At 41.4% G+C, this 25,960-nt stretch overlaps 3 protein-coding genes across 4 annotated transcripts; 1 reads left to right on the top strand and 2 right to left on the bottom strand.

The window, feature by feature from the left end:
* The first annotated feature begins 4,271 nt into the window (after nucleotides 1–4,271).
* On the top strand, nucleotides 4,272–10,568 carry LOC115754682 (mitochondrial adenine nucleotide transporter ADNT1). The gene is made up of 8 exons (XM_030693784.2): nucleotides 4,272–4,645; nucleotides 8,304–8,352; nucleotides 8,660–8,823; nucleotides 9,027–9,064; nucleotides 9,440–9,552; nucleotides 9,661–9,774; nucleotides 9,914–10,258; nucleotides 10,482–10,568. The coding sequence occupies exons 1-8, from the start codon at nucleotides 4,491–4,493 to the stop codon at nucleotides 10,563–10,565; spliced, it is 1,062 nt and encodes a 353-aa protein (XP_030549644.1). The 5' UTR covers nucleotides 4,272–4,490; the 3' UTR covers nucleotides 10,566–10,568.
* Nucleotides 10,569–12,040: 1,472 nt separating this feature from the next.
* LOC115754688 (COP1-interactive protein 1-like) lies at nucleotides 12,041–18,260 on the bottom strand. 2 transcript variants are annotated; one of them, XM_048275804.1, is made up of 4 exons: nucleotides 18,024–18,260; nucleotides 17,494–17,831; nucleotides 15,730–15,889; nucleotides 12,041–15,540 (listed from the first exon to the last, which is right to left on the bottom strand). In XM_048275804.1, exons 3-4 carry the CDS (start codon nucleotides 15,821–15,823, stop codon nucleotides 12,296–12,298), a joined length of 3,339 nt encoding a protein of 1,112 aa, XP_048131761.1. In that variant the 5' UTR covers nucleotides 15,824–15,889; nucleotides 17,494–17,831; nucleotides 18,024–18,260; the 3' UTR covers nucleotides 12,041–12,295. The 2 variants fall into 2 exon arrangements, with proteins under 2 accessions (XP_048131761.1, XP_048131762.1); XM_048275805.1 differs by having other exon boundaries at nucleotides 17,494–17,590.
* A 1,144-nt stretch (nucleotides 18,261–19,404) lies between these two features.
* On the bottom strand, nucleotides 19,405–25,640 carry LOC125314340 (COP1-interactive protein 1-like). Its single transcript, XM_048276386.1, has 3 exons — nucleotides 25,514–25,640; nucleotides 23,293–23,395; nucleotides 19,405–22,548 (listed from the first exon to the last, which is right to left on the bottom strand). The coding sequence occupies exons 2-3, from the start codon at nucleotides 23,348–23,350 to the stop codon at nucleotides 19,709–19,711; spliced, it is 2,898 nt and encodes a 965-aa protein (XP_048132343.1). The 5' UTR covers nucleotides 23,351–23,395; nucleotides 25,514–25,640; the 3' UTR covers nucleotides 19,405–19,708.
* Between the last annotated feature and the right edge of the window lie 320 nt (nucleotides 25,641–25,960).

The raw sequence follows: 25,960 nt of genomic DNA, 5'->3' as shown, positions 1-25,960 counted from the left end.
CAAATCCAACGACTCGATTGAAAACATTTGCGATGAATTTAGGGGCGGGAATATTACCAAAAAAGTCATAAACCTATTGCAATTGTGCCTATTCAGTTTTAAACCTTTTTTTTTTGCCGATTTAATCCTAAACTTTTGTGATTGTGCCAATTTGGTCTATTCGGAAAACCGGCCGATGATGACGTGGAAGCCGGCCAGCCGGCGATCGAATATATTTAATAATTTATTTATTTATTATTTTCTTTTTCTTTTTCTTTTTCTTTTTTTTCCCCTTCCCTTCCCTTCCTCTTCCCCTTCCCCGTTCTACCTCTAGCTTCCATATTTCTCGTTATACCTCTCTATGACCTCGGCGACCGGCGAGGCCCAAGCCGACCTCCCCATGGCCATGCGTTGGGGCGAGGCCCGACCTCGCCATGGCCGGTCGACGTCAAGCCCCGCCAGCCCCGATTTGGTGAGGTCGGCCTAGCCATGGCTGACCCGGAGAGGGAAGGAAAGCAAAAGGAGCTAGATCATGTTCGGTTCTCGTCGTGGCACCGCCTTCAATGATCCGCAATTGATTTGGTGAAGCGCAAATGTAGTTCTCGACTTTATTCCGGTTCGAAATGGATAGGATCACAAGCTTGGAGTCGTCGAGCACGGTTGTCATCCGGATCAAGGCGAGACAAAGGTGCTACGACGAGCTCTGCTCTCGATGTTGACCGTGGAAATCACTTATCACCACTCGCCCCGCTTGGCCATTCTCAAGTTCTTCCCTCGTTGTGACAACTTGTTCCTCCTCCACAACCAGATATGTGTTGGCGATGTCGGCTTGGCCCGGCCATGACGAGGCTTGGCCTGGCCATGACGAGGCTTGGTGTCTCCCGACCATGGCGAGGCGGGCAAGAGCCTTGCTAGTCGTTCTTTGGTCGATCGACGATGTCCGGCAACCTGTGGAGGTAGAACAGAGAAGCTAGAGGTAGAACGAGAAAGCGGAAGAGGAAGAGAAAGGAAGGAAAAAAATAAAAAAATAATAAAAATATTCGATCGCCGACCGACTAATAACATCCACGTCATCGTCGACCGGCCAAAATTCGCCGAATGGACTAAATCGAAACAATTGCAAAAAGGTTTATAACTGAATCGAAAAAAAAAAATAGTTTCAGGAATGGAATTAGTATAATTACAATAGATTTATGACTTTTTTTTTTTTTTTTTTTGTGACTTTCCCGTTTAGGGGCAGAAAGAAGAATTTTAACGTAAGTTTGCTTTCTCCGCCCAACCCAACTCCCATAAGGCCTGCCAAAAGCCCACTACCGCTCACCCCCAGCTCATCAACGGACAAAGAGAGGCAAACGAAGGGCCGGGACACGTGTCTCAACGGAAGTGGACGGCGACAGCGGATTGGTCCAGAGTTGGGCGACAGCTGATTGGGGGCGCTCCTGCTAATTCTCGACACGTAGACACTCGAGAAAGGAAAAGTTTTCGCGACCTTTTACATTCGTGGATAAGATGATCTGCTATGCGGACCTTAAATATCGAGATCTTACCTACGAAATTGTCTCCAATTTTTTCAACGAACCATTTTCCTAGAATATTATCTAAATCTCGATATTATTTGGCGAGTAACATCGAGACATCATCTTTCCACTAGAATAATCAAAAGGAAGCATCTAATTTGAGGGGCCAAGGGAAAAAAAAAGCGAATTATATTCCTATATTTCGGTAGGAAATTAGCCCGCTATTATCCAATTATCTAAATTTAGTTTAATAGATCGAGTTGACTTATTCATAATACGACTTAAACACGGTAGATCCACTTGAAGTTTTTTTGTTTTTTGTTTTCCTTTTGGCTATAGATCCAATTAAAGTTGGACCCATGTATTTTTTTGTGGGACAATATCACAAATGATCTCTGAACTTTTTATTGGTTCAATATAGTCATTGAACTATTGATAAATGCTCAATGGATAGATTGTGCGAAAATGCATAAAAACTCATAGACCACATTAAACAAATTAAAGTATATGGACAACATTGCTCACCAAATTGATCAAAAATTTAGGAACGACATTGCACATTGGATGAAATTTCAAGAACTATATTAAATAAATTAAAATTTTATGGACGGGATTGTATATTAAATCATAATTCACGAACTATTTATGTCATTTTCTCTTTCTATAACCTGTAACAAATTTATATAAAAATATTCTTTCTCACGACGCAACGGGACGCAATTGGCGCTCATATTCAGTGATTCGCATCTGGGAGCGTAGCCGCACCATGTTGTGCTTCTTTGATTCGAAGATATGGGTCGTTTTCATCCTCTAACGCAAGATAAAACTATCATTATTTGAAAATTGAGAATACCAATGCACGTCATTTGGCAAGCAAAACCATTTTTACCCGTCGAGGGCATTTGGGTAAATATGCGACGAAAGATAACCTTGCATGACGGGGTTTTCAAAAATCAGAATGCGAATAAAGCTGCGCAGCATACTTGAGTCGCGGAATTAGAATAAGACCATAGCTTATTCCTAGATAAGAATAACGGATTATATTGCAAATTGACAGTTTGGACGGGGACGTGGAGTGAAAGTTTTGTCAGTAGGGGGGCCATAATAGAAGAGTGCAAGAGTATTTACAAACATATATGAGTCATAAAATTTTCAAAAGCCGTGTAACCAGGTTCTAAAACTTATCTTAAAAGTACAACCGAGTATCAAATTGCAAACCAAGTCTTAAAACTTATCAAGTTGGTTCTCAAGTCATCATATTAATTCAATCCAACTTGATAAACGGGAAATCCTAACAAATTTTAGGATTTGACTACACAAACTTGACAAGTTTTAGGACTTGATGACATTTTTAAAATTCTTAAAACTCGATTGTACTTTTTGAAAGTTTAAGGATTCAATTGCACTTTGTGACAAGTCCTAGGACTTCAAGTGTACGTATCGGGTGACCAAAAAAAAAAAGGTGTACCTATTGCATATATTTATTAACACGTGAAATATGTATGGACGGATCAAATCATGTTCGAATAGATGAAAAATTGCATTTTGACATGTCTAATACAGTGTATGTCGAATATAATATCACGTGTCCGGTTGAACGTGGCTAGGCAATTCACTATTATGCAAAAGATTGGTCCTGCAATATTGATGCATCTTCGTTCCACGAACACAGTTAACGGTCGACGACGTTGTAACTTGAGGTTTTCAAAATGGCATGCTCGAGGTAATGTTTTTTTTTTTTCGCTACAATTTAGGGTTTTGGATGAACTTGTGGTGTTCAAAAGTTAGTGGGGCCAAATTCGCAGCAATTTAGAAAACACAGGGGCCTAACAGAAAGTTCTTGAAAGCTTACGTGGCGTCCTGTGTGGACACCATTTTTTTTTTTTTAATTTGGCTATTTGTGTGGACACGATTTAACGGGCGAAATAACTTCATTCTTTTTTTTTTTTTGGTCCAAGAAATAACTTCATTCTATACACAAAAAAAGGTAGCAAATTTCATGCCGGGTTGAGGCGAGTTTGGGACGGCTATTCTCGTCCAAAACCTAAAACTGATAAGCGAGCTCCGGCCTATTTATTTTCATTTTGCTTAAATAAAAAAAAAGTATTGATTTTTTTTTGTCAAACCTTAATATATTACTAATAAAGAAAATTAGCTAAAATTTTTGTCGGATCAAGAGAATTAAATTGGAGTTTCGGAATGTATTAGATGTATAGGTTGTTTGTCCGGACTTACGAGTTAATGCATTTTGAAAGTTTCAAACGCTTAAAATAAACAAATAAAATGAAAAAGCATGTGCCGCAATTTCTTCAAAAAGCAAAAGGCCAGAAGTGAAAAATCACTCCGAACAACCTCGTTCTAAATTGCGATTTTTCTCCATTGCAGAGTCGTGATTCATCGATTGAAAATAAATCTTGTTTATTCTATAATACGAGGAGGAAGAGCGGTACTCAAGTCGTATAATTATTTTGAAAATCAATTTTAATAGTAAGAGCCATTGAATTCCACCACCATTTACCATTTCGAAACCCAATCATAAAAAATCGTACTTGGGAATCGAATCTATTTCCTTCAAAATAGAATAAAATAAAAAGGAATTGAAAGGCGAATTTTAATGCTAATCAGCTGAACTTCTTAGACTATAGTCTCATGATTTGACTTTCTGGCATTTACACAATCTCGCGATTGACTCTCATACGACGCCGTAGAGATAACAAGGTACTTTAAAACAGGTAAGGCTGTTTAATAAGCTTCATACTCGACATTCACACTAGTCCCTTGCATTTTCATTCGCCTCCATCTCTGCTCCCCCGGGCGACGCGCAATCTCTTCCCTTCTCCTCCATGCGAGCGCGCGCGCTACCTCTCGCGTAACGACCTCCGCGATTGCCGGAGATTCTGTGGGCTGCCGGTAAGCCTAGGGTTCCGGCGATTCGTCTCTCTGCCTCCCTCTCTCCGTCCCTCCCTCTCGCTCTCGCGCGCGCCGGGTCGGTTTATGGCGTCGGAGGACGTGGTCAGCGAGAGGAGCGAGTCCGCCGTATCGACGATCGTCAACCTGGCGGAGGAGGCGAGCGAAGGCGTGAAGGCGCCCAGCCACGCTCTTCTCAGCATCTGCAAGTCGCTCGTCGCGGGCGGAGTCGCCGGTGGAGTGTGAGTTCCTCTCTCGGCCGTCCCCGGCTCCGTTTGTGCCTTTGTTGTTTTTGCAGGAGCGAGTTTAGATGCATTTTAGCTTTTGTTGGGGGCTTATTTCGTTTTTGGTGTTATTTGGTTTATAGTTGATTGCTATGCTTTCTTTGATATCTCCGCAGTTTTCTTTTTTGGCGATTTACGTTTGGTTTGGGTGAGGAGACTAGTTGCTTGGCTGTAATTAGGTTTTCATGCAAAATAGGCTGACATAGTTAACAAGTCTGATCTACGGCAGAGTCTCTGATGGTTGTTTTTCAGTCTTGACTCTGGTGGATTAGCAATGTCATTCCAGTAAAAATAACGCGGTTTACTTTGCTCCAGCTTGAATTCTGCTTGTTTGTTGTGTCTGCCGGCGGCTTTGTTTGGTTAATTGTCTGTTATGATTCATTGATGTCCTAATCGGTTTTTCTTGATTTTGTTTGTAGCTATTTGGCTGCATGTGTAGGGTTTCATTCGGTATAGAATTGAGGCACACACTCCTTGACCTGTGAATGAGATTCGGTGGCTTTAGGTTTGACGCTGTGATATGTCACCACTTGATGCTTGGATATTTTTTTAGTCCCTTCACTTAATTGTTTCTGGCCCTACGGTGCAGTATGAATTGTAAATGAATTTTAACTGTTCAGGACTTTGCATGTCTTTTAAGGTGCATAGCATTTGTTCTAATCCGAGAAGACCACTAACTTCTCAAACTTAAACTTACTGCAGCTGGAAAGAATGTGAGCTGACAAATAGTTGGGTGAGGAAAGAATAAGGGGGAACTAAGCTTATATAACAATAACAAGCAATGAAATTTGTTTTTCGGCTCAATCCTTTATAAAAGACTAAACCTAGAGTTGGCTTCAATTTGGCACATCTTCCGAACATGAGAAATGCAAGATGACAAAATTCCTGTGTCCGTGCTGTCAAGTTCGATTGATTGATTGATGCTGTTCATTTCTTTTCTTTTCACATTTCTATCATGTTATTTGGTTTTACTTGACCTCTGATGTTTTGCTTTTCCTTTTGTGGGTTATGAGGGTTCAGAACTTCAGAATTCAGACATATGTCAATACATTATGCATTGCTTCTTGTGCTTTCTTACGGTGATGTTAGCTTTGCATGTTCAACCTAGTTTTCTTGTTTGTGAGAAGTATTGTTCTTCGTTCCTTTCATAACTCTATCCAAGTTCTAGATGAAGGGGAAAGCACATTCAACTTTAGAGACATGAAGAAGATTTTTGTAGTTTTCACATACTTGGCTAAAAGAGTCCTTGTTTGAGTTTAATATAGGGATAGTTATACAAATGGCCCTTGAAGTTTGGCTCAATATGTAGTGTGATCCCTGAATTTTTAATTTGCTCAATATGGTCCCTAAACTTTATCCCAATGTGCAATGTTGTCCCCACACCGTTAATTTATTCAATGTGGTCTTTAAACTTTTGGTAAATGTTCAATCTAGTTCCTAGACTATACGAAAATGTCCAATGTTATCCTTTAATTAATTCGAGTTTAAGGATAATATTGAACATTTTCATATTGTTTAGGAACTAAATTGAACGTATACCTATCATTGCTTCTAGACTTTCCAAGTCCGACCGTAACGCCCTGGTAAACTCCATTCTTGCTAAAGCCCGCTCTTGGTCCCAAAGATTCTTATCTTTTGCGGGTCGACTACAACTTATTAAATCCGTCTTGCATGCCATCCATGTCTATTGGGCTACGGTTTTCACCCTCCCCATATCGGTCTTATCCCGGATTGAAACTATTTTGAGACAATTTCTCCGGAAGGGTCCAGACTTGAGTGTCGGGGCGCTAAGGTTCCTTGGGATTATGTTTGCTTGCCGAAGGAAGAAGGTGGACTTGGGATACGGAAATTGTTGGAGTGTAATAGAGCAGCAATGCTAAAGCACATTTGGATCTTATTCTACGATAAGGAATCCATGTGGTGCCAATGGATACACTCCAATTTCCTCAAGAGGAAGAATTTTTGGATAGTCGCCAAACCAGTTTTTTGCTCATGGATTTGGAAGAAAATCTTGGACCTTCGGACGGAATTCTTAGTGCACTTTAGATGGAGGATTGGCGATGGGCTATCTACCTCATTTTGGTTTGATTGGTGGCATGATCGTGGCCCCCTCTTTAAGCTTTTTACGGATGGGGATATATACCGATCCAGGATACCATGTGATGTCTCGGTGCGTTCATTCTATGCCTCGGATTGGCAAATGTCGAACACTTTGGCCACCATTTTGGCTTGGCCGTAACCAAGCCCTTCTTTTGTGGATGGGAGAAATGATCAATTCATTTGGCGTAACAACTCCTCGGGTATTTTCTCTGCTGCATCCGCTTGGAATGCAATCGGACGTAGGGGTCGGGCTATTTTTTGGCATTCCTTTGTTTGGGATAGATATATATCCCCTCGGCATGCCTTCCATCTCTGGTTATCACTTTACACCGTCTCCCCACTCAGACATTGCTTACGCAACACCGAAGACTTGATCATGGGGTATGTGCCTTTTGCCACTTAAGACCAGATTCTATCCACTATTTATATTTTGGCTGCTCTGTCACAAGTTCCCTCGCCCTGTATTGGGCTACCAAATGTAATCTACCTTGGCGGAACTGTCCGTGGGATGACCATATTCGCTGGTCTATGCGACTTTTTGGAGGTTCGTCCGTCTCGCATCGTATTGCTAGATTTTCTCATGGAGCTTTATGCCATATTATCTGGATGGAGAGAAACAACATCCTTTTCGAGGACAAACCTCTCTTTAACCCGGCCATCATCAAGCATCTCCATAAGGTGGTCAGAGATATGAGCTTGTCACTTGGTCTGATTGATGACATTCCCCGTAACAGGCGTATACAAAGAAATTGGGGCCTTTCCCCTTCTATCTTTGAGGATCGATCCGTTGCTTAGATTAGCGTTTCTTTTGGCTGTTGGTTCGCTCTTGACTTCTTTCTACGAGGGCCATTGTTTGGCTCTTTAGGTCTCTAGTTCCTTCTTTTGTTGTGTCTTTCTTGATGGCTACACCTTTGCACCCTTCGGGACACTTCCAAGTGTAACGATGGGTACGAGGTTTTTGTGTTCGGTCCTCTCCTGTATTTGGCACATTGAAAAGTTATATACATACTTACCTTACCAAAAAAAAAAAAAAAAATTTGAACGTATACCAAAAATTTAAGAATCGCATTGAATAAATTAAAAGTTCAGACATTGCACATTAAGCTAAAACTCGGGGATAACATTGAGCAAATTAAAAGTTCGGGGACCACATTGCACATTGAGCCAAAGTTTAGGGACCCTTTGTGTCATGTTCCCCTAAAATATATTTGTGCCAATCACCAGGAGACCTTGAGACAGCTCCATTTTGTGACGTCGTGTCGTGGTGCTTATTGCCACATGGTGGATTTCCTGGAGATAAGGGAAATACGATCGAACTGGTTTTTCGTTAGACATATCATTCCAAAAAGAAATAGAGAATAAATTAACTAGCAACATTGTTAGAATACCCTACATCGTAGAATAGAGGGATCATATGAAGAGATTTTTTTTTTGACTCATTTGTTTGTGTATAAGCTATTTATGAAAAAGTCTTCTTCAATTTGCCGTGTTCATTCTTTTGATAATCCTTGTTCAGGTCACGTACTGCTGTTGCTCCATTGGAGAGATTAAAGATATTGCTGCAGGTACTTTTACGGGTGATCGACGTCTTATTTTTGTACTTTTATCTACTTTTGTTCTCTGTGGATGGAGGTCACATAGTAGGTACGTCTTCGTTTTGATTTTAAGTTGACACTTCCCAACAAAAACCTTCACCGAGGTGCATGCTTGCTTGCCTCAGCATTCATCTGAACAGGGAGGGCTGGAAGGGAGGGAGAAATGGTGTGATGAAGTTTCTTTCATCTGCATCTGAAAAAGTGGGATGCTTCTAATGCTTACTCTCTCCTCTGCATGCTTTGGCTTGTCTTAAGTGGGATATGCCTCTCGATGCAGGTTCAGAATCCTCATAGCATAAAATACAATGGAACGATGCAAGGCCTAAAATATATATGGAGAACTGAGGGTTTCAGGGGATTGTTCAAAGGCAATGGCACTAATTGTGCTCGTATTGTTCCCAATTCAGCCGTCAAGTTCTTCAGCTATGAGCAGGCATCTCAGTATGCTAAATAATTCTTGTTCCATCCTACATTCATTTATTTTGTTGCAGCATTTATTTATACAACTGTAGGGGACTATAAGACATTTGAGCTTCAGGAAAAAGCACAAGCATAGAGTTGTTAATACTATGAATATGCTTCTGCCTAATGACCAATAGAGTTGTTTATACTTTAAATATCACTATAATTTTTTTTTTAAACAGCGGCATTTTATGGCTTTATCGGCAGCAACCTGGGAAAGGTATGATCTTCCTACTTTATATGAGTAATATATGTTTTGAAGTACGCAATTATGCTTTACTTATGGATCTGGTTGATTCTGAACACAAACTAATTCTCCTAAGAGATGGATGACTAATCTGGTCCCTCCGTTGATAACCATGCTTAATAGTAAACATGCCACTTTTAGTGTGACTATGCAGCATACTCGTTTTCAATTTGCTGATCATTTAAATTTTAAAGTGTAGACTTTAATACTGCATTAGTCTTGTCTAGTACTCCCTTTCCGTTTCTGCCGAATCTTGTTTGAACACTATTTTCTTATTTCATTTTTGTTGACAATTCTCAGCTGAATTTTCTTATGCTTATGACCTGCTACTCTTTTATTATTATGCAGAAGATGCGCAGCTAACTCCTATTTTACGCCTTGGAGCTGGTGCATGTGCTGGAATTATTGCCATGTCTGCGACATATCCAATGGACATGGTACGAGGTCGGCTGACTGTCCAGGTAGGGGTTCGAATTTTTTTCATCTGTGCGTTCTCGGATTGATTTAAGAATGCATTTCTTTATTTCTATGATATTAGTAGACTCACCTTCCTGCATAAAAATTTTTAGACAGAGAAGTCTCCTCGACAGTATAGGGGAATTTTTCATGCCCTTTCAACTGTCTTCAAGGAAGAAGGCCCTAGGGCATTGTACAGAGGCTGGCTTCCTTCTGTAATAGGAGTTGTAAGTATGGTCTTCTTTGCGATGAAATTTATCCTTCATTTATAAGTAACTCAGGAAACGAATATGCTCATATGCTGCAATGCTATTCGGTCTCTGAGATTGTACCATATGAACTCAAATTCCTTTTTGGTATGTTCAGGTTCCTTATGTAGGTCTGAACTTTGCTGTGTATGAATCCTTGAAAGACTGGTTACTTAAAACCAACGCATTTGGACTGGTTGAGAACAATGAGCTGAGTGTGACGACGAGGCTTGCATGTGGTGCTGCCGCAGGGACTGTTGGTCAGACAGTGGCTTACCCTCTTGATGTCATCAGGCGAAGAATGCAAATGGTTGGCTGGAAAGATGCTTCTTCAGTTGTAATTGGTGAAGGGAGGAGTAAGGCGCCACTTGAATACACTGGCATGGTCGATGCATTCAGGAAGACTGTTCGTCATGAGGGATTTGGAGCATTATACAAGGGTTTGGTCCCCAATTCAGTAAAGGTGAGTTGACATTGTGAAGAACCCACCCGCAATACTTTTAGTTAAAAATTTTGTCACCATATTTAGTGTGTTCCATTTGGACAACACCTTCTGAATTTCAGTAAAATCTTGCTGATTAAACTTACATCAATGCTAGATTGTAGTAAATCTTTAGTTTTTGTTTCCAATCGTGTTCAATTTTCTCTACCAGAATCCTGTTAACATTTCCTGCTATGATGTCTAGGTCGTTCCATCGATAGCCATTGCCTTTGTCACATATGAAGTGGTTAAGGACATTCTTGGAGTGGAGATGAGGATATCCGATTGAAGGGAGAAGCATCCAAGTAATTTTTCTTTAGCTTATGGATTATTTCCAAGGCAAAAGGTTGAGAGGCTTGATGGGAGTACATTCCGAGATTATTTATGATCAGGTAGGAAGGAATCGAGAGATTCGTTGATATATATAAATGCCATCCATATTTGTCCCTCCATCTTAGGCTTTTTTTTTTTTTCCCTCTCTTTTCCTGTTCTCTCTTCTTATGTGGAAATAAATTATTCGCTGGGGGTTTTCTAGCAGGTTCTGTAGGATTGAATTCCTCGGTTTTATGTTTGTGAAAAAAATTCACTGCCAAGCTCCTCACCTACTGTTTCAGTCCTGCCAAATGGATGGTTATGTATTTTATGCGCTTGTGATTTTGTTTTGGCTGGTCCATGTGTGCTGATCGACTTGCGCATTTGCACACAGAGCCCGGCGGATAAATTTGGTTCATAGATTGAAAAGTTGCGCATGCCGAAGCTTGCCTATGGACAGAGCATGAATAGTGAGTTCCATATTATGCATGTTCTCAGGAGTGCATGATGAATCTGACGTAGTTGGAAGTTGGTTGCTTGCAAGTGCGGGCGTTGCATTAAACTGATTCTTTTTGGATTTTGACCGTGTGACCGGCAATAAAATCGAACACGGCAACGAGCATTTGAACTTTGTACTTTTCACTCCTCTTCTGCGGGGCCTCAATTACGTCTTTCGGATGTTTATCCTTTTCCTTATCACCGCTACGCTTAGTGCAAGCCATGCGGAGACTTTATCTTTACCATGTGATGATGCCTGCAGTGATATCAAACTCTTGCTCCGGATCGGAAGAGCCGACAATCCGTATCCTGTCTTGTTTGAGATGGGGATTAAACATAGATTTGCCGACTCAAACAGAAGTTGTTTGCTGTAATTGTCAGACTTCCTCCATATGAAAATGGCACAACACAAACTAATTGGGTCGTTCACACAACACGATTATACATTAATATGAACGTTTCTACGTAACGAGCAGCAGCACGTGCGAGTGAGGTAATTTGCCTGTGTCACGCAGGGGGAGCTCTTTCTTCGACGATCACAGAATTATCATTTTTAAAAGGGCTTGCTTAATCAAAATATATGGAAAGCCAATAGGATAATTGTAACTGGCCCCGGGATTGCTCACAGTAAAAAGAATTAGCCAAAATCATTCGCTTCATTAAAAAGTGCTGGGTTATTGAAGCAACAACACGACCATTGATGTTTAGAGCGCTTTGATTGAATGGTCGATACCGAATTGCGACGGAGAAGAGAGAGACCATTAAAGAAATTGAAATTCCCAATAAGGTTGATCCGATGCACTTTATGGATAGGAGGACTAGAGGCTGGAGATATTTCATAACGAATGATGAACAAGAAGGCGATAGATTTTCCCGATGAGCGAATTAGGCCTCTAAAAAGGGTAGGCTCTTTCCCAGATACTTGGTGCTTTATTAATTGGTTCGTTTTCTCAGTTTGACACGGACAGGAATATTGCAGTCTCTCATGTAATAGTTTGCCATGTCTACATATATGCTCAATCGATGACCAGTAAAAAGGCATCAACCAAGTTTTATACAACATCCTGAGTCCTGACTATAAATGTTGTCGAAACAGCCATCACGCAAAAATCTATCTACAAACACACTTTGCCTACAAGGAATCAACAATCAAGAAAAAAATGTCGATGTCGACATCGGAACAAATCTGGCAATTAGAATGAAAAGAAGTTAAGAGCCTGCCCTCTGGCCTCTGGCTGTTCTCGTCCTGGCTAGCATTTCCTTGAGATCATCATTAAGGCTGCGATGATAATCAATCCAGACGCAGAGTTGCCTGATTGCTTCCCTCTTCTCTTCTCCAAGACCAAAGATCGCCTCGTCCTTGTCCTTCAATGTTGTCTCGAGTTCCTCGGCCTTATTCTCAATCCGGTTTAGAGCTATAACCAGTTTCCCCTTTTCAGCTTCTTCCTCACTGACTTGCACCTTTAACTTCTCAACCAGATCCTTCAAGAACGACTCCTGTTCTTTCTTATCCTTCAGCTGCTCTGCTAATTCACGAACTTCCTCCCCTAGTTGGCGTTTCACATTATTTGCATCTCTTATCCAGCTCTTCACAACGTTCAAGTCATTATTAGCTTCCAAAATGCAGTTTCCGTAGTTGTTAAATTCTGTGTCGAATTTCTGGACAACAGCTTCCCATGTAATGAAGCTGCCCTTTACTTCGTCAGAGACTTTTGCAATCATTTTCTGATAAGCTTCTTTGTTTGAGGCAACCGTTTCAGACAAGGACGCAATCCTTTCTTCAAGAGCTCTCTGTTCTTGTTCGAATTTTGCTTCAGCTTTCCTGAAGCTCTCTTCCTTCTCAGTCAGCAATTGCTCCGTGACCCGAAGCTTCTGGTTTGAGAGACGGAGCTTAACCTCGATATGTCGTACATTCTCGGTTAAGGAATTGATTTCTTCTTCTTTTAAATCTTGATCTCTCTTCAAATCTTCAACCATTTCTTCCAAATCAGCCACTGTCTGGTCCCTCGAATGAAATTTTGAGCGGAACTCAGCTTCCATTTCTTTCATCCTACCTTCTGCCCGCTCGAGGCTTTCCTTGCACTTCTGAAATAAGCCTCCAACTAGCGTATGTTCCTCACTCAACGATTTGTGTGCATCCTCCTTTTCTTTAAGCAATCTCCGCAGATCTTCACTCTGGTTGGCTACTTGGCTTTTCTGATTCTCCATTTGCATCATGCTTTCTGAAGATTCTTGTTTCTCCTTTTCAAATTGTAGTTCCAATTGAGTTTTCTGACTCTGCAAGAGATCCAAATCCTCTCTCAGATTGTTAATTTGCGTCTCCAAAGCCATGATTTTAGCCGAAGCTTCAGCTTCGCCTTGTTCAAATTTTTCATGTAGAGCAGAAAATTCATCCTCTTTCTCTGATAGCTTCCTCTCCAATTCAAGGACGCTATCCTGTAGTCTTCTGTTTTCCTCCTGCAACTGATCACTCTCACTACTTTTGCTTTTTATCTGCTCTTCCAGTTGAATTCTGTGGTTGATCAGAGAATCCACCTCAAGCATGAGGTCCTTTATCCGGACTGTCATGCCGTCTTTCTCTTCCATTGTCTTCTGATGATGATATTTGTCACTCGCTAGCTGCTGTTTCAAGCCCTCCATTTGGGCAGAGAGCTCCGAAAAATCTTGAGTCTTTGTTTCAAGCTGCAATTCTATTTCGCTTTTGTGTCCATGAAGAGAATCGAGAGTCTCCTGAAACTTGAGAACATTTCTCTGCAACTCTGCCTTTTCCTCTCTAAGCAGGTCGTTCTCCTTCTCTATAGTTCTTATCTGTTCTGCCATTTCATCCTTCTGGGTGCGTATAGTAGCTGTCTCTAGGTCCAGGTCCTTCACCCGACTCGCTAAACCCTCCTTCTCCTCCATAATCTTTTCTTGATCAATAGTTTTTCTTGTCAACTCCTCCTTCAATCTTTCTGTCTGAACCATATTTTCTGAAAGCTCTTGAGATTTTTTCTCAAGTTGCAATTCCAGTTCAGCTTTCTGGTTTCCCAGAGATCCCAGTTCTTGCTGCAATGTATTAACCTGATCCATTAGCCCAGAGAGTTGGGTGGATGCTTCATCAGTTTTCGAAACAATCTGTTCCTCCATTTCAGCTTTTTGAGCTTGTAAAGATTCCAGATTGTGAAGCAAGGTCTTCACCTGCGTGGTCAAATCCTCCGTCCTAGAGAGAGACTCCTTTTCACTATCCTCAAGCTTCATCTTGAGAGCCGATATTTCATCTTCTCTGGCTTTCGACATTTCTTCAAATTGTGCAGCTCGGGCTGTCTGTTGCATGTTTTCCTCAGCCAGTTGTTTTGCTTCAGTTGTTTTTCTTTCTACCAGCTCTTGTATGTCCTTTTTCTCAGTTTGCACAGTTTCAAGTTCCAATTCGAGATTTGTTATCTGTGCTTTCAGGCCTTCCATCTGAGCTGATGCATCATTCTGATGGACTTGATGCACTTCTGTCAGAGCCAAAAGTTCCCTCTCTTTTTCATCCAAAGTTTTCTTCATTTCTCCTGATTCTCTGATGACGTCTTCAATCTTTTTCTGTGCATTCTCAACGTCATGTGAAAGTTCAGACACTTTAGAAGATAGAGACTTGTTTTCTTCCAAAGTGACTTCTAGGGAGTGGCTTAAATCTGCAATTTTCTGTTCTGCTGATTCTTGATGCTCCTTCATACCTGAAACATGGCCTTTCACAGATTCTAGTTCCAGTTCCAGAGCTTTTTTTTCACCTTTCATCTGATCAACAGAGTTTCTCAAGTCAATGGTAATTTTTTCTCCCTCTTCAATCTTTTCCAGAGCAGCCTCTCTCTCTGCAATCAAGGTCTCTTTCTCAGTTGTCATGTCCACCAGTCTTTGTTTTTGTTCTACTTCAACCGTACCAAGCATTTCCAACTTTTCAGTCAGTTTCTGGTTGTCAGCAAAATGCTCGGATCTTTCCTCCTCTAACTTTTCAGCTTTGATGTTCAACTCCTGGATACTGTTTTCTGCTTCTTGTACCTTGCTCAAAGCTACTTGGCATTCAGACTGCAGAGTTTCTCTCTCTTCTGTCATGCTTGTTAACTTCCTCTTCAAGTCAGCAACTTCTAGATTTGCTGTTTCAAGTTCTTGCTTCATTTCAGCTGTGATTTTTTCCCAATCATTTTCTAATTGACCATTTTTACTGCCTTTCTTTGAGGAATGATCCGAGTCTGAGTCTGAATCAGAGCTTGATGAATAAGGTTCATCTTTACTTTGTTTGCTACTAACCTTTTTCCGGAGCTCTGCTGTGAGAGAATCATATTGTTCATACAGGGACTGATACTTTTTGTGGAACTCGTTCACTAACTCTTCAAGCGATCTTCTTTTAGACTCCCCAGATGGATCCTGGTTGTCTTCTTCAGGATGATCATCTCTGATAAGCTTCAAGATCCTATTCACCTTGGCCTCAATTTCTGCAGTTAACCAGCAGTTTCTCAATCCAACTATTCAAATGTACCAAAGACAGGATGAATTAGCACGAAAAGATCAATAACTTCAAGATATTATGGAGATCCAATTATGATCCCAATTTTTTTTTCGTGAGTGAACATGCTGCTGATTGATAGCCTCTTGAAGAACCATTCTTGCTGATAAGGAATTACCTGATTTAGTTCCTTTCAGCTGTTCCCCTGCCTCTGCATCAATATGGCTCCCGAATAAGGACTTTATTGAATCTCGGAATCGATGTTTTGTCATGTCTCTTTCGGAAGATTAACCCTTTAACTACAAGGATGCATATCTTGTCCACAACAACTGGAAATCCTAAGAGAAATTCATCAAGTTTCATCCAAATTCTGAATGAGATGCTCTCAGAAAATTCAAAGTACATTGGCAGAGAAAGGTATCTAAGAACTCCATAGAGAAAGCCCTTTTCCCCAATTTATACAGATTCATTATTGTCCCATATGTAAAGACAGATATTACTGTAATGCCAAAATTAAACTCAGTCAAACTTTATACTCAAAGTAATGGTATGCAGTAGGGGTTCATCGACTGTATAGGCATTTCAAATGACATCATATTAGCTTTTAACGCCTTTCCATACACAATAACAATAAAGTACGAATACACACTCCATCAGGAAGAACTTGTCCAAGATCATCTTATAATTCAGATAACTTCTAAAAATTATGTCCAGATTATTTTCACTTCCCTAGAGACATTCACTGGAACCTAAACTAATGTAAATTACACTACAGTTACTTTTATATTTACGTGCTGTTTACATTTAGTTGGGTAGTCTGAGATGCTTCCTCTAAGCCCTTCTAGTGTCTTAACAGAATGTTGGTACTTCCTCGGGTTAAAATGCATTTAATATTTTTGGTTTCCTATTGCACTTCATGTGCAGTATATATATGCAAAGAACTATTCCTCTGAATAAGGATTTGAATAAATCCTTTTTTATTTGAATGATATGTTCCGCCATCAACAACCGGAATTTATAACCGCAAATCCTAATAGAAAGCACAAGATGCTTCTTTATCCTCCCAAAACAGAAATAGAGACAATTAAACAAAATTGTCTATAATAGAGGGAAGAAAGTATGAAGTGAGAGCATCCTAATCAGCTTCACTTGGTTACTTGTTCCTTCATTTTCCAAGAAGATACTTATCGAACAGAGCAAACAGAAACAAAATGAATGTCCAGGTTATAATTTTCCAAAAGGTTGAAAATGTTGGCGTTTAATTGGATACAACAATTAAGACGCAAAGTCTTTCTAATTAATTGGAAGCGATTAACGTCATGAAGAAACTTATACCCGATGTCCCCGGTTTGCGTTCTAAGTCACATCGACCAAGTGAAAAAAAAAAAGAAAAAGACATAAATAAAGAGGAGGAAACATAGTTTCTGGGCAAGTCTTAAGAACATGAACAGAATGTTGGTTCCAGTTTCACTACTTTCAAAGGGATGAGAAGACGGCAATTGAAACATCAACTAATGTTTGTTTCTCCAAAGTTGCTACTGCTACAGCATGATCCTACTCTGGTGCCATGAGAGGGACCACAACTCCAGAACCGATCGATATTCATTTCTAAAAAAAAGCTGCTACTGCCTATATAGTACGATCCCATTCTGGTGCCATGAGAGGGACCACAACTCCAAAACCATTCAAATATTCATTTCTCAAAAGTTGCTGCTGCTATATAGCACGATGCTATCCTGGTGCCAATTCAGTAGCATCACCAAGATGGTCTACTTTGAATTCCAATCACATTTATGGAAAAAACGAGCTGCTTCTTTTTTTAATTGATGTCCACAAAGGTGAAGACGCTAATTACTACCCGCAAATCCAAGTATTTTTCCACCAGCATTTCCGTTGAGACAAATCGAAATCCGGAGCTTAAGAACAGAGGAAGAGCACCTACCTGACTCGATCTCCTTCAATCTCGTTGGCCGTCCTCGAGCAGTTTCAACCGATTCCCGCAGAATGAGGACGGGGAACTAATTCGTCAGAAGTAAGGCCTGCGGATACAACGAAGAGGCTTGAGCTATGAGTCAGAAGGAAATTGTCACAGCTCCGATTCACCAGAGCTTCAGACAGTCTACCTAACCGCATCTATAATCAATCCTACTTCCTCAAAAACCGCGACGGTGAGGATCGCGAAATGAAAACAGCTCCGCAACGGTCTCAGTCGAAAACTCTCAAGAACTCCGACTGAATCACGTTCTCGACATCCAGGCCTCGCGACGGCAGAATCCCGCGCTCAAGGCGAACTCCGACCAATCCGAGACGAGACAGAATTCAGCAGATCAATCAGAACGAACATCAACTCGGACGACGAACTCAGCTTCCCGGAGGAGAAACTCCAGACGGCAAAACTTAACCAAAAACAAAAAAGAAAGCAAAGAAAAAGAAAAGAAGAGCGAGCGCTGATCATCTCAGAGCAGGAATCACCTGAATCTCCGAGCTCGGCACCCGCGATGCGGTTCGACTGCGAGCTTCTCCGATCACCCTCGCACAGAGTCGAGATGGAGATGGAGATGGAGAGGCCGCGATGATTGGAAAAAGAAGAAGGAGGAAGAAATGAAGGAGAAAGCAAATTCGTTGGTGCTGGGATTGGGAGCGCTCCACAGAGAGCGACCACAACGGTGTTCCCAGCTTCAAAATCTATGTTTGGGCCGGACGACGGAATCTTTGGGAGCTTCTCGCGGCTCTTCGCCCTCCAATTCCACCCTAATTACGGTTCTGCCATCGCCATCCCATGCGAACAACCTGGCGCGTGCGGGAGGAGCTGGCCGCTCGCTGGCAGTCGGCACTTGGCAGAGCGAGGCCCAGTCCGACCCGTTGACTCTCTCCCCGTGGGTTTCTCGGGGTCCGTCTCGCGATACATTCAGCTCTTCTCGTTTTATCGCCACGAGCGAGAGCGAGTGAAGTTCGCTTCTCGTGAAAAAATGATTAGCCACTGATAAGAGGGCCCTCGGGGCCCCACGTGCGACGTCCCAGTTCCCGCGCTTTTTGCTGTTTGCTGCGTCTGACGTGGCCGTTCGGGAGTGGGGCCGCTATTGTGGATTTGAGAATTAAGGTGTATTGGTGATGAAATCTCGTGTTAAATAATTGTTCGTGCGTAGATCATTGCCAATTAAAAAACACAGACTTTTTGCATTTGGATCGTCACTAGACCCGATCAATAGGTGGGACAGGCGTAAATACGAGTCTACCCCTGCTTAAATCGAAGCATGCTCCCGCAAACCGAGTCTAAAGAGGATTGCTTGTCCATATTGGATCACTTCGCTCGTTCGGTCAATTGGACTTGATGAAAGATAAAGAGTTCGCAAAAAAATATTCTATACCATCAATGAGTTTTATAATGAGCAGTAAGCACATGGAATATCTACAAGCTTTGCAAGATGACCATTTTTTTACAACAAAATATTACAATTTCAGTTGGGATTGATCAAGAAACGCAAAATCTCCGAGAGAACATAGAAAAAAACTTCGAAAGAGAGGAGAATCTCATGATTATCTCTACCATACCCTCAAAGACGAAAGAGAGCGCGATTGAATTTTGAAAGGAAGACAATAACAAAAAGGCGGAAAGATGAAGCTGCAATTTGACATTGGGACATTCGAACACTTCCCCACTATGCCGATTCATACTTTGAGCCTGAATTTGTGTGGCATTAACGACCCTAGCTAGAAGAAAGAAAGGGTAGGCCTGCGCATAGATGACCTAAAAAGCCTAAGCACCGGACGGTCGGTCGGTAAATGAATATGCTATCCTGCTTAGTTATCAGTGTTCATCGAATGCCAGATTGTACTGTACGTACTGCAAAGCTGCATATAAAGTACCTCTTAGAAGAACAAAGTTAATGCCAATGGAATATCTCCAATTGTATCTTGGAGCTAACAGGAATAATCTCCTGTCATGTTTCTCTCCATGTGAACAAAAATGGAAGAAGAAGAAGACTACCAAAGAGGATCTTCAAAAATTGAAGTTTGATTAGCTAGCTTGCCCGACTAATCAATGGTTGATCAAAATAGGCAATGCCCACTAAGCCACCTAAGAAAAGTAAAAACCAAATAATAAGCACCACATGCGATGCCGCATCAAAATCGTCTTATTGGAATGAGATCAAAACTCAGGTTGTACGCCTCCGGCTGGCAGCAATCTTCGAGATCACCTCCCGGTATTGAAGACAGCGATCTCGGTAATAGTTGATTGAGAGACACAGTTGCCTGATGGCCTCCTTTTTCTCATCCACAAGCCCGAACAGCATTTCTTCCCTTACCCTCGCGATGTCCTCTAGTTCGGCCACCCTCTTCTCGAGTCGCTCAATGGCCTTTGTTGTACGCATCTTCTCCATGCCCTCGTCGTCTACTTTTGTCATTAAAGCCCAGCTCTCCTCACTAAGTAAAACATTCTTCATGTCTTTGGCGTCCACTGCGCATATTCGATGAACAGTGTTGCTTTTCACACATCTTACTTTGTCTTTCCCCCCTGAAACCTTGTTTCGCAGGCATTGGATCTCTTTTGAGACTTTTGACATACGGCTTAAAACGTTCCCATTTTGCTCGCCAAATTTCGAGACTATCGAGTCCAACTGGTGAAGCGCATTGCTCACCGCCCGTGAAGTGTCCATTATCTTCCCCATTTCGGCTTTGGAGACGTAGGACCGCTCCTTGAACCCCTCGTGCTCTCGCTGGAACCTCTCTTTCATCATCTTGTGGCTATCCTTGTTCTCCATGTGTAACTGCTCCAAGACCAGGATGCGTTGGCTCATCAGGCGTATATTATCTTCAAAGTGCATGCGGAACTCGTCTGCCATTTCTTCCATTCTCCTTTCAAGTAACTGAGCGTCCATCGGTTCTTGCAATGAACTCCTAGCTAGTCTAAATTTCCTAGCCATCCTGCGAGGAGTAACAACTTCCTGCTCGCTTGACTTGCTCTCGATCTGAACTATGTTGCACCTCGGTGAAGATTCTTGTCTGTCTTTCTCGTTATGCGATTCTAAATGCCTCTTCAGGGCCAGCAAGGAATTGACATCCTCTTGCAGTTTCTTAGCTCGGACCGTCAAGGCTGAGATATGCGACGAATACGCGTCCCCTTCGGCCTTAAGTTTATCCTGCAGAGCCAAGAGCTCGTTTCCCCTTTCTATCGATTTGCTCTCCAGTTCAAAAAACCTGGCCTCCAATTCCTCCTTTTCCTCTTGACACTGATTGGTCTCGTGGACGTGATTCCTAATCTGCTCTAGCAGATCATTCTCCCTTGCACATAGAGCATCCATTTTTAGCTTCATGTCCTTCATCTGCGCAGCAAGGCAGTAATTCTCCTCGGATACTCTTTCTTTTTCTTCAGAAATAATTGCTATTTCTTCTTTGAGAGTTCGTATCTGAATCAAGTTCAGTTCGATTTCTGCTTCCTTTTCTTGAAACTTAGCTATCTGGCTCTCCAGGAGCTTGAGTTCTTCATTCAAAGTGTTAATCTGACCTACATCCTTTTCGCTAGCCAGTACTTTCTTCTGTAGACGTTCCACAGTCTCCTCCATCGTGCATTTTGCAACATGTAGAGAGCTCGCCTCCATTTGCAGATTCCTGACTTGTTCCTCCAACTGCACAAATCTAGACTTCGCACTGTTCTCATTGTCGTCCAGTTTCTTTAGGAGATCAGACATCTCATTTTCTTTTCTTTTAGATATGAGTTCAAGTTCCATAAGGCGAGCTTGAAGTTCTTCGTTTTTCTCTTTCAGCTGTTTGGCTTCACTAGCTTGGCTTTGAATCTCTGCTTCTAAATCATTTTTTTGGCTGTGCAGAGTCTGTAATTCGGATTTCAAGCCACCTATCTGTCCCTCCAACTCCGTTGTCCTCCGCGATGCTTCAACTTCTAGGACTTGATGCTTCTTTGAAAGGGTTGACAGCTCTCTCTTCTTCTCGCTCACTTCTAGCCTCAAATCTTTGATAACGTTCTCCGCTTCCGTGATCTTGCTCAGAGCGGCCATATGCTCTGTACTCAAAATTTCTCTCTCTTTCCTAATAGAAGCCAAATGATTCCTTAGGATGATCATTTCCTTATTATCATCCTCAAGCTTTCGAGGAAAACTTAGACGTTCCACAGTTTCCTCCATCATGCATTTCTCAACATGTAGGGAGCTCTTCTCCCTTTGCAGAGTCCTGACTTGTTCCTCCAACTGCACAAGTCTAGACTTCGCACAGGCCTCATCGTCGTCAAGTTTCTTTAGGAGATCAGACATTTCATTTTCTTTGCTTTCAGATATGAGTTCAAGTTCCATAAGGCGAGCTTGAAGTTCTTCATTTTTCTCTTTCAGCTTTTTGGCTTCACTAGCTTGGCTTTGAACCTCTACTTCTAAATCACTTTTTTGACTGCGCAGAGACTGTAACTCGGATTTCAAGCCACCTATCTGCCCCTCCAACTCCTTTGTCCTTAGCGATGCTTCAACCTCTTGGACTTGATGCTTCTTTGAAAGAGCCGACAGTTCTCTCTCCCTCTCGCTTACTTCTAGCCTCAGATCTTTGATAACGTTCTCCGCTTCCTTGATCTTGCTCAGGTCGGCCATATGCTCTGTACTCAAAGTTTCTCTCTCTTTCCTAATAGAAGCCAAATGATCCCTTAGTATGACCATTTCCTTGTTATCATCCTCAAGCTTTTGAGGAACACTATTTGCCACCAGTCGATCATTCTTCGATTCTCCTAAGTTGCCGTCGACATCCTCAGAAGAAAAATATTCGGAGTCGGAGCTGGAGGTGGACGGAGAGTCTTCTCTCTTGCTTCTTCTGGGATTATTTTTTTCTCGGTTCTGCTTAAGATGATCATACTGTGCATAGAGTGACTGATACTGTTGTAGGAAGTCCTCGACGAGCCCAGCAAGTTCCGGCTCTCTCTTCGAGTTCTTTGCCCCACGTTTTCTGCTTTGGGTTTCATTCTTTATGAGCTCCAAGATTCTTGCAGCCTTTTTCTCGGTATCTGCAGATTACCAACATTCTGAGTACCTTGGAATCTAAACGTAATCGATTCAGGAAAACGAAATCGAGCGATTCCTTCAGTCTACCATCTTAAGCTACTAACAGCGATTCCTTCCAGAAGAATATGTCTAAATGTGAAGTCCGTACGAGGTAAATGTGGATAATTATTAGCTTAATATTGCATCTCGCCAACAACATTTGAAAGTTATAAGAGGAGGACAAGTTAATAAATACGTAGCTGCTTTTGTGTATTAGGCTATGCAAGAAAAGTCATTATCAAGTGCAATCGGACAAAAGGCTCCCATTGTTCAGGCATTAACTGGGGGTTTTGGCTTTCTTTTAGTGATAAATAATCATCTTATATTTAGCAAACTAAGACTGTTTTCCTGGACGAAGATCGCACATTATATATAGTTGACTAAATTTACTTTAAGCATGCTCAATGCAATGATGGACATGAATAAAAGGAGGATAACATTGTTAAATGAAGATAGCAGCAATTTCAGTCAATAGGAGTACACATCCCAAAACCAGCATCCAGCAAAAGGGCAAAAAGAAAGAATTCTTACTTTGGTCCATAGGTGAACTCAAAGTTCTTTCTCTTTCTTAATATGGGGAATGTTAAGAAAATCAGAAGTCACCAGACATCATAAGTTGTCAGCTCTTGTATACGTGAGTATTTAGATACATATTTTACTCTTGTTCACATTTTACAAGACAACTGATGCTTCAGAGAAAAGTTCACCTGCTTTTGTCAATAGTTCGACCTTTTCTGCATGAATGTCAAGACTTCTTTCCTTCATTCTGCTGAAATCCTCTCATAGGTTGTTAGAGACTTTGAGCTCACTCTGGGACAAAAGCCATTACATGTCATTTGGAGCTCAAAAGTCATCACATGAACCAAAAATTCAACAACTGAAAATTAAGAGTCCTCATAAAAACTATATTAGGACTGCTTATGCGACCAGGAAAAGAAATCTTGACACATTCAGGACATGATTCATAACAGCAGAATGTGATCAAATTTTAGAATTGAAGAGTACTACATTCCAACGGAAAAAAAAAATGTGAAAGACAAACAAACTACATAACTGCACTGAGAGAGGAGTCTAAACTTTGACATAAAGTCTAAGTAGCTAGTACTAATGTCTCTCCAAAGTAGAGCAATAAGTGAACCTGATTTGGATTAAAAGGAACCTGCGACAGACAAAGACTCAAGAAGAGCATCTTCCTTTGGACATCACTCCTAAATATCCCAAGTGTTGCAATCCAGCTTCTTAAGAAACACATCAAAGAGAATCCCATTGTAGAATTTAAAAGAAAATAATTCATTAACCTTCAACAAAATCAATCTACGATCTCGGTAGGAAGAACATCTTTTTCAATATGGCACTAAAATCCTAGGAATGAGAAGCACAAAATCCTTCTTCCCTAGAACTCAAATATCAACAAATGAGACTACTAATTCAACTAACAGCAGAATTTTAATCATATTAGGACCGGTACATGTGCCATGGACCATTGGACACAACTGCTGCTAAAAAAGTGCAATAGTTTTTTGATTTATTTATCAAATTACAGACAATAGGCAAAGCTTCAAATAAATATTTGAAGGAGAACCGAAAAGCTTGGATGGAGAAGCATGACGAGGAGACTCAAGTTAAAAGTTGATTGATTAAGACATAAACTCTGAAAGAATAAAGGAGCACATATATCATATAGTTTTCCATTTTGACAAGCTTCCTAGTTCAAAGCAATTCCACTATCACCGAGCTACAGCAGCTATTACCATGGACATACTGATCTTTCACAATATCAAATTAGAGAGTTCTTATGTTGATGCTGATCATTTGGGCAATTTCTACACTTTTGTCACATGAAACATTTATTAGCCACGGACTAACAACTTGGGGCCTGAGAAAAGTTAGTCCTCATACACAATCTCCAAGGACATATCGAATTGAGATGTGGCTCTAAACATGAACACTTTCAGAAATAGTAGCGTTTGCTATTTGCGTCCAGTCCGCCACCAGTAGAAAAATCAGCTTTTGGAGACAGCTTTGAAATATTGACGAGCCTGACAAGTATATGAGGAAGAAAAGTTAACTTCCTAAATCTTTACTGCTACCTGTCCAAGTAGCTCAAGCTCCTTACATTGCTTGTGAAAACTATTTCTTCGCCCGATGGCATATCGAATAAAAAACTCCAAACTAAAGACATATATGCTCAGCCCACCCGAAAGATGGGTCCAATTCATATCCAGGTGGTTGAAGAGCAAAGAACCATAAAAATGTCAATTCCATGCAAAAAGATGGAGGAGTCATCAGATCCATACAATAAGTATAAATTAAAGGACTTCTTTATTCTCAATGCGCAGACAAAATGCCATGTGCCCATTTCCTCACGTAGCGGATTCAACACACTATAAAATAAAGCAGCTGGTCCCTCTCTGCCTCCCTTTTCTCTCTCTGGGCCACGTTCAGAACGGGATTATCTAAGGAGAGCCAGTCTATTACGGCATCAATCAAGCTTCATTCAATCTTCAACGCAACAGCAAATCCTCACACGCTCTTTTTCTTTTTCTTTTTCTTTTTCGTTCCCTTCTTGGCCAGGACAATCTTCACTTGCTAAATTCTTGTCCTAATTCTCTCCCTTCGACAGTACCAAAGGACCCCTCCCTCATAAATGAAACTAGAAAGAAACCGAGCATTGCAAAACTCAAACACATGGTGGGCTCGATCTGTAATAACCCACATGAACTGGCTTTCTGAATTTGTTTTCCCCCAGCAGCAACAATTTCACCCATCATCAAAATCCGACAGGTCATTCATGCATGTCGAATTCAACGCACTTGCACAGCCGACACGGATCAAATTCCACAACAGAATGAATCTTCGCTACCCTTTTCACCAAGAATTCCTCAGCGAGAACAAGAAAAGGAGCAAAACGCCGAAGATGGAAATTACCTGCGAATTGCGTGGGTCACCTCAACAGATCTGAACGCATATCAATAAATTGGGAAATGGATTAATTATAGGAAATGATTTAATTAATCCTGATTCCTGACGAGATTTGGCAAATGACAAATTGGGCAATAATTGTGCAGTCCCTTTTTGTCCCAACCGGTGGGGGGAGATAAAACAGACTTTTGGCTCTGCCCTCAAGCGACAGTGCCCTTCGGTTTCGGGTTAATTACATCTCGTGCCACTGTAACGACTCAATTTCTCGTGATCTCGAGAAGAGAGGGAGGGGGAGAAAATGCGCGATTTGCTCTTTCGGGCGGATGGCCCGGAATATTATCGGCATTGCCGGTTCCCACGCGGATCACCGCGTAGGGGGACGCTCTTTCCCAGAACCATTCTTACTGGGAACAGGTGGATCGCGGACGTTGATCTCACTCGCATCACATGTGG

The sequence above is a fragment of the Rhodamnia argentea genome, chromosome 3, assembly GCF_020921035.1.
Source record: "Rhodamnia argentea isolate NSW1041297 chromosome 3, ASM2092103v1, whole genome shotgun sequence".
NCBI classification, from domain to species: domain Eukaryota; kingdom Viridiplantae; phylum Streptophyta; class Magnoliopsida; order Myrtales; family Myrtaceae; genus Rhodamnia; species Rhodamnia argentea.
This window is presented reverse-complemented; position numbering and strand designations above follow the sequence as displayed.

Bases quoted from the DNA above. Each gene is read 5' to 3' on its own strand.
- LOC115754682 (XM_030693784.2), top strand. From the start codon at position 4,491: ATGGCGTCGGAGGACGTGGTCAGCGAGAGGAGCGAGTCCGCCGTATCG. The intron at 4,646-8,303 runs GTGAGTTCCTCT...ATCCTTGTTCAG, and splicing joins GGCGGAGTCGCCGGTGGAGT to GTCACGTACTGCTGTTGCTC. The intron at 10,259-10,481 runs GTGAGTTGACAT...TATGATGTCTAG, and splicing joins TGGTCCCCAATTCAGTAAAG to GTCGTTCCATCGATAGCCAT.
- LOC115754688 (XM_048275804.1), bottom strand. From the start codon at position 15,823: ATGACAAAACATCGATTCCGAGATTCAATAAAGTCCTTATTCGGGAGC. The intron at 15,541-15,729 runs GTAATTCCTTAT...GGTTAACTGCAG, and splicing joins GCTGAAAGGAACTAAATCAG to AAATTGAGGCCAAGGTGAAT.
- LOC125314340 (XM_048276386.1), bottom strand. From the start codon at position 23,350: ATGAAGGAAAGAAGTCTTGACATTCATGCAGAAAAGGTCGAACTATTG. The intron at 22,549-23,292 runs GTGAACTTTTCT...GGTAATCTGCAG, and splicing joins CGAACTATTGACAAAAGCAG to ATACCGAGAAAAAGGCTGCA.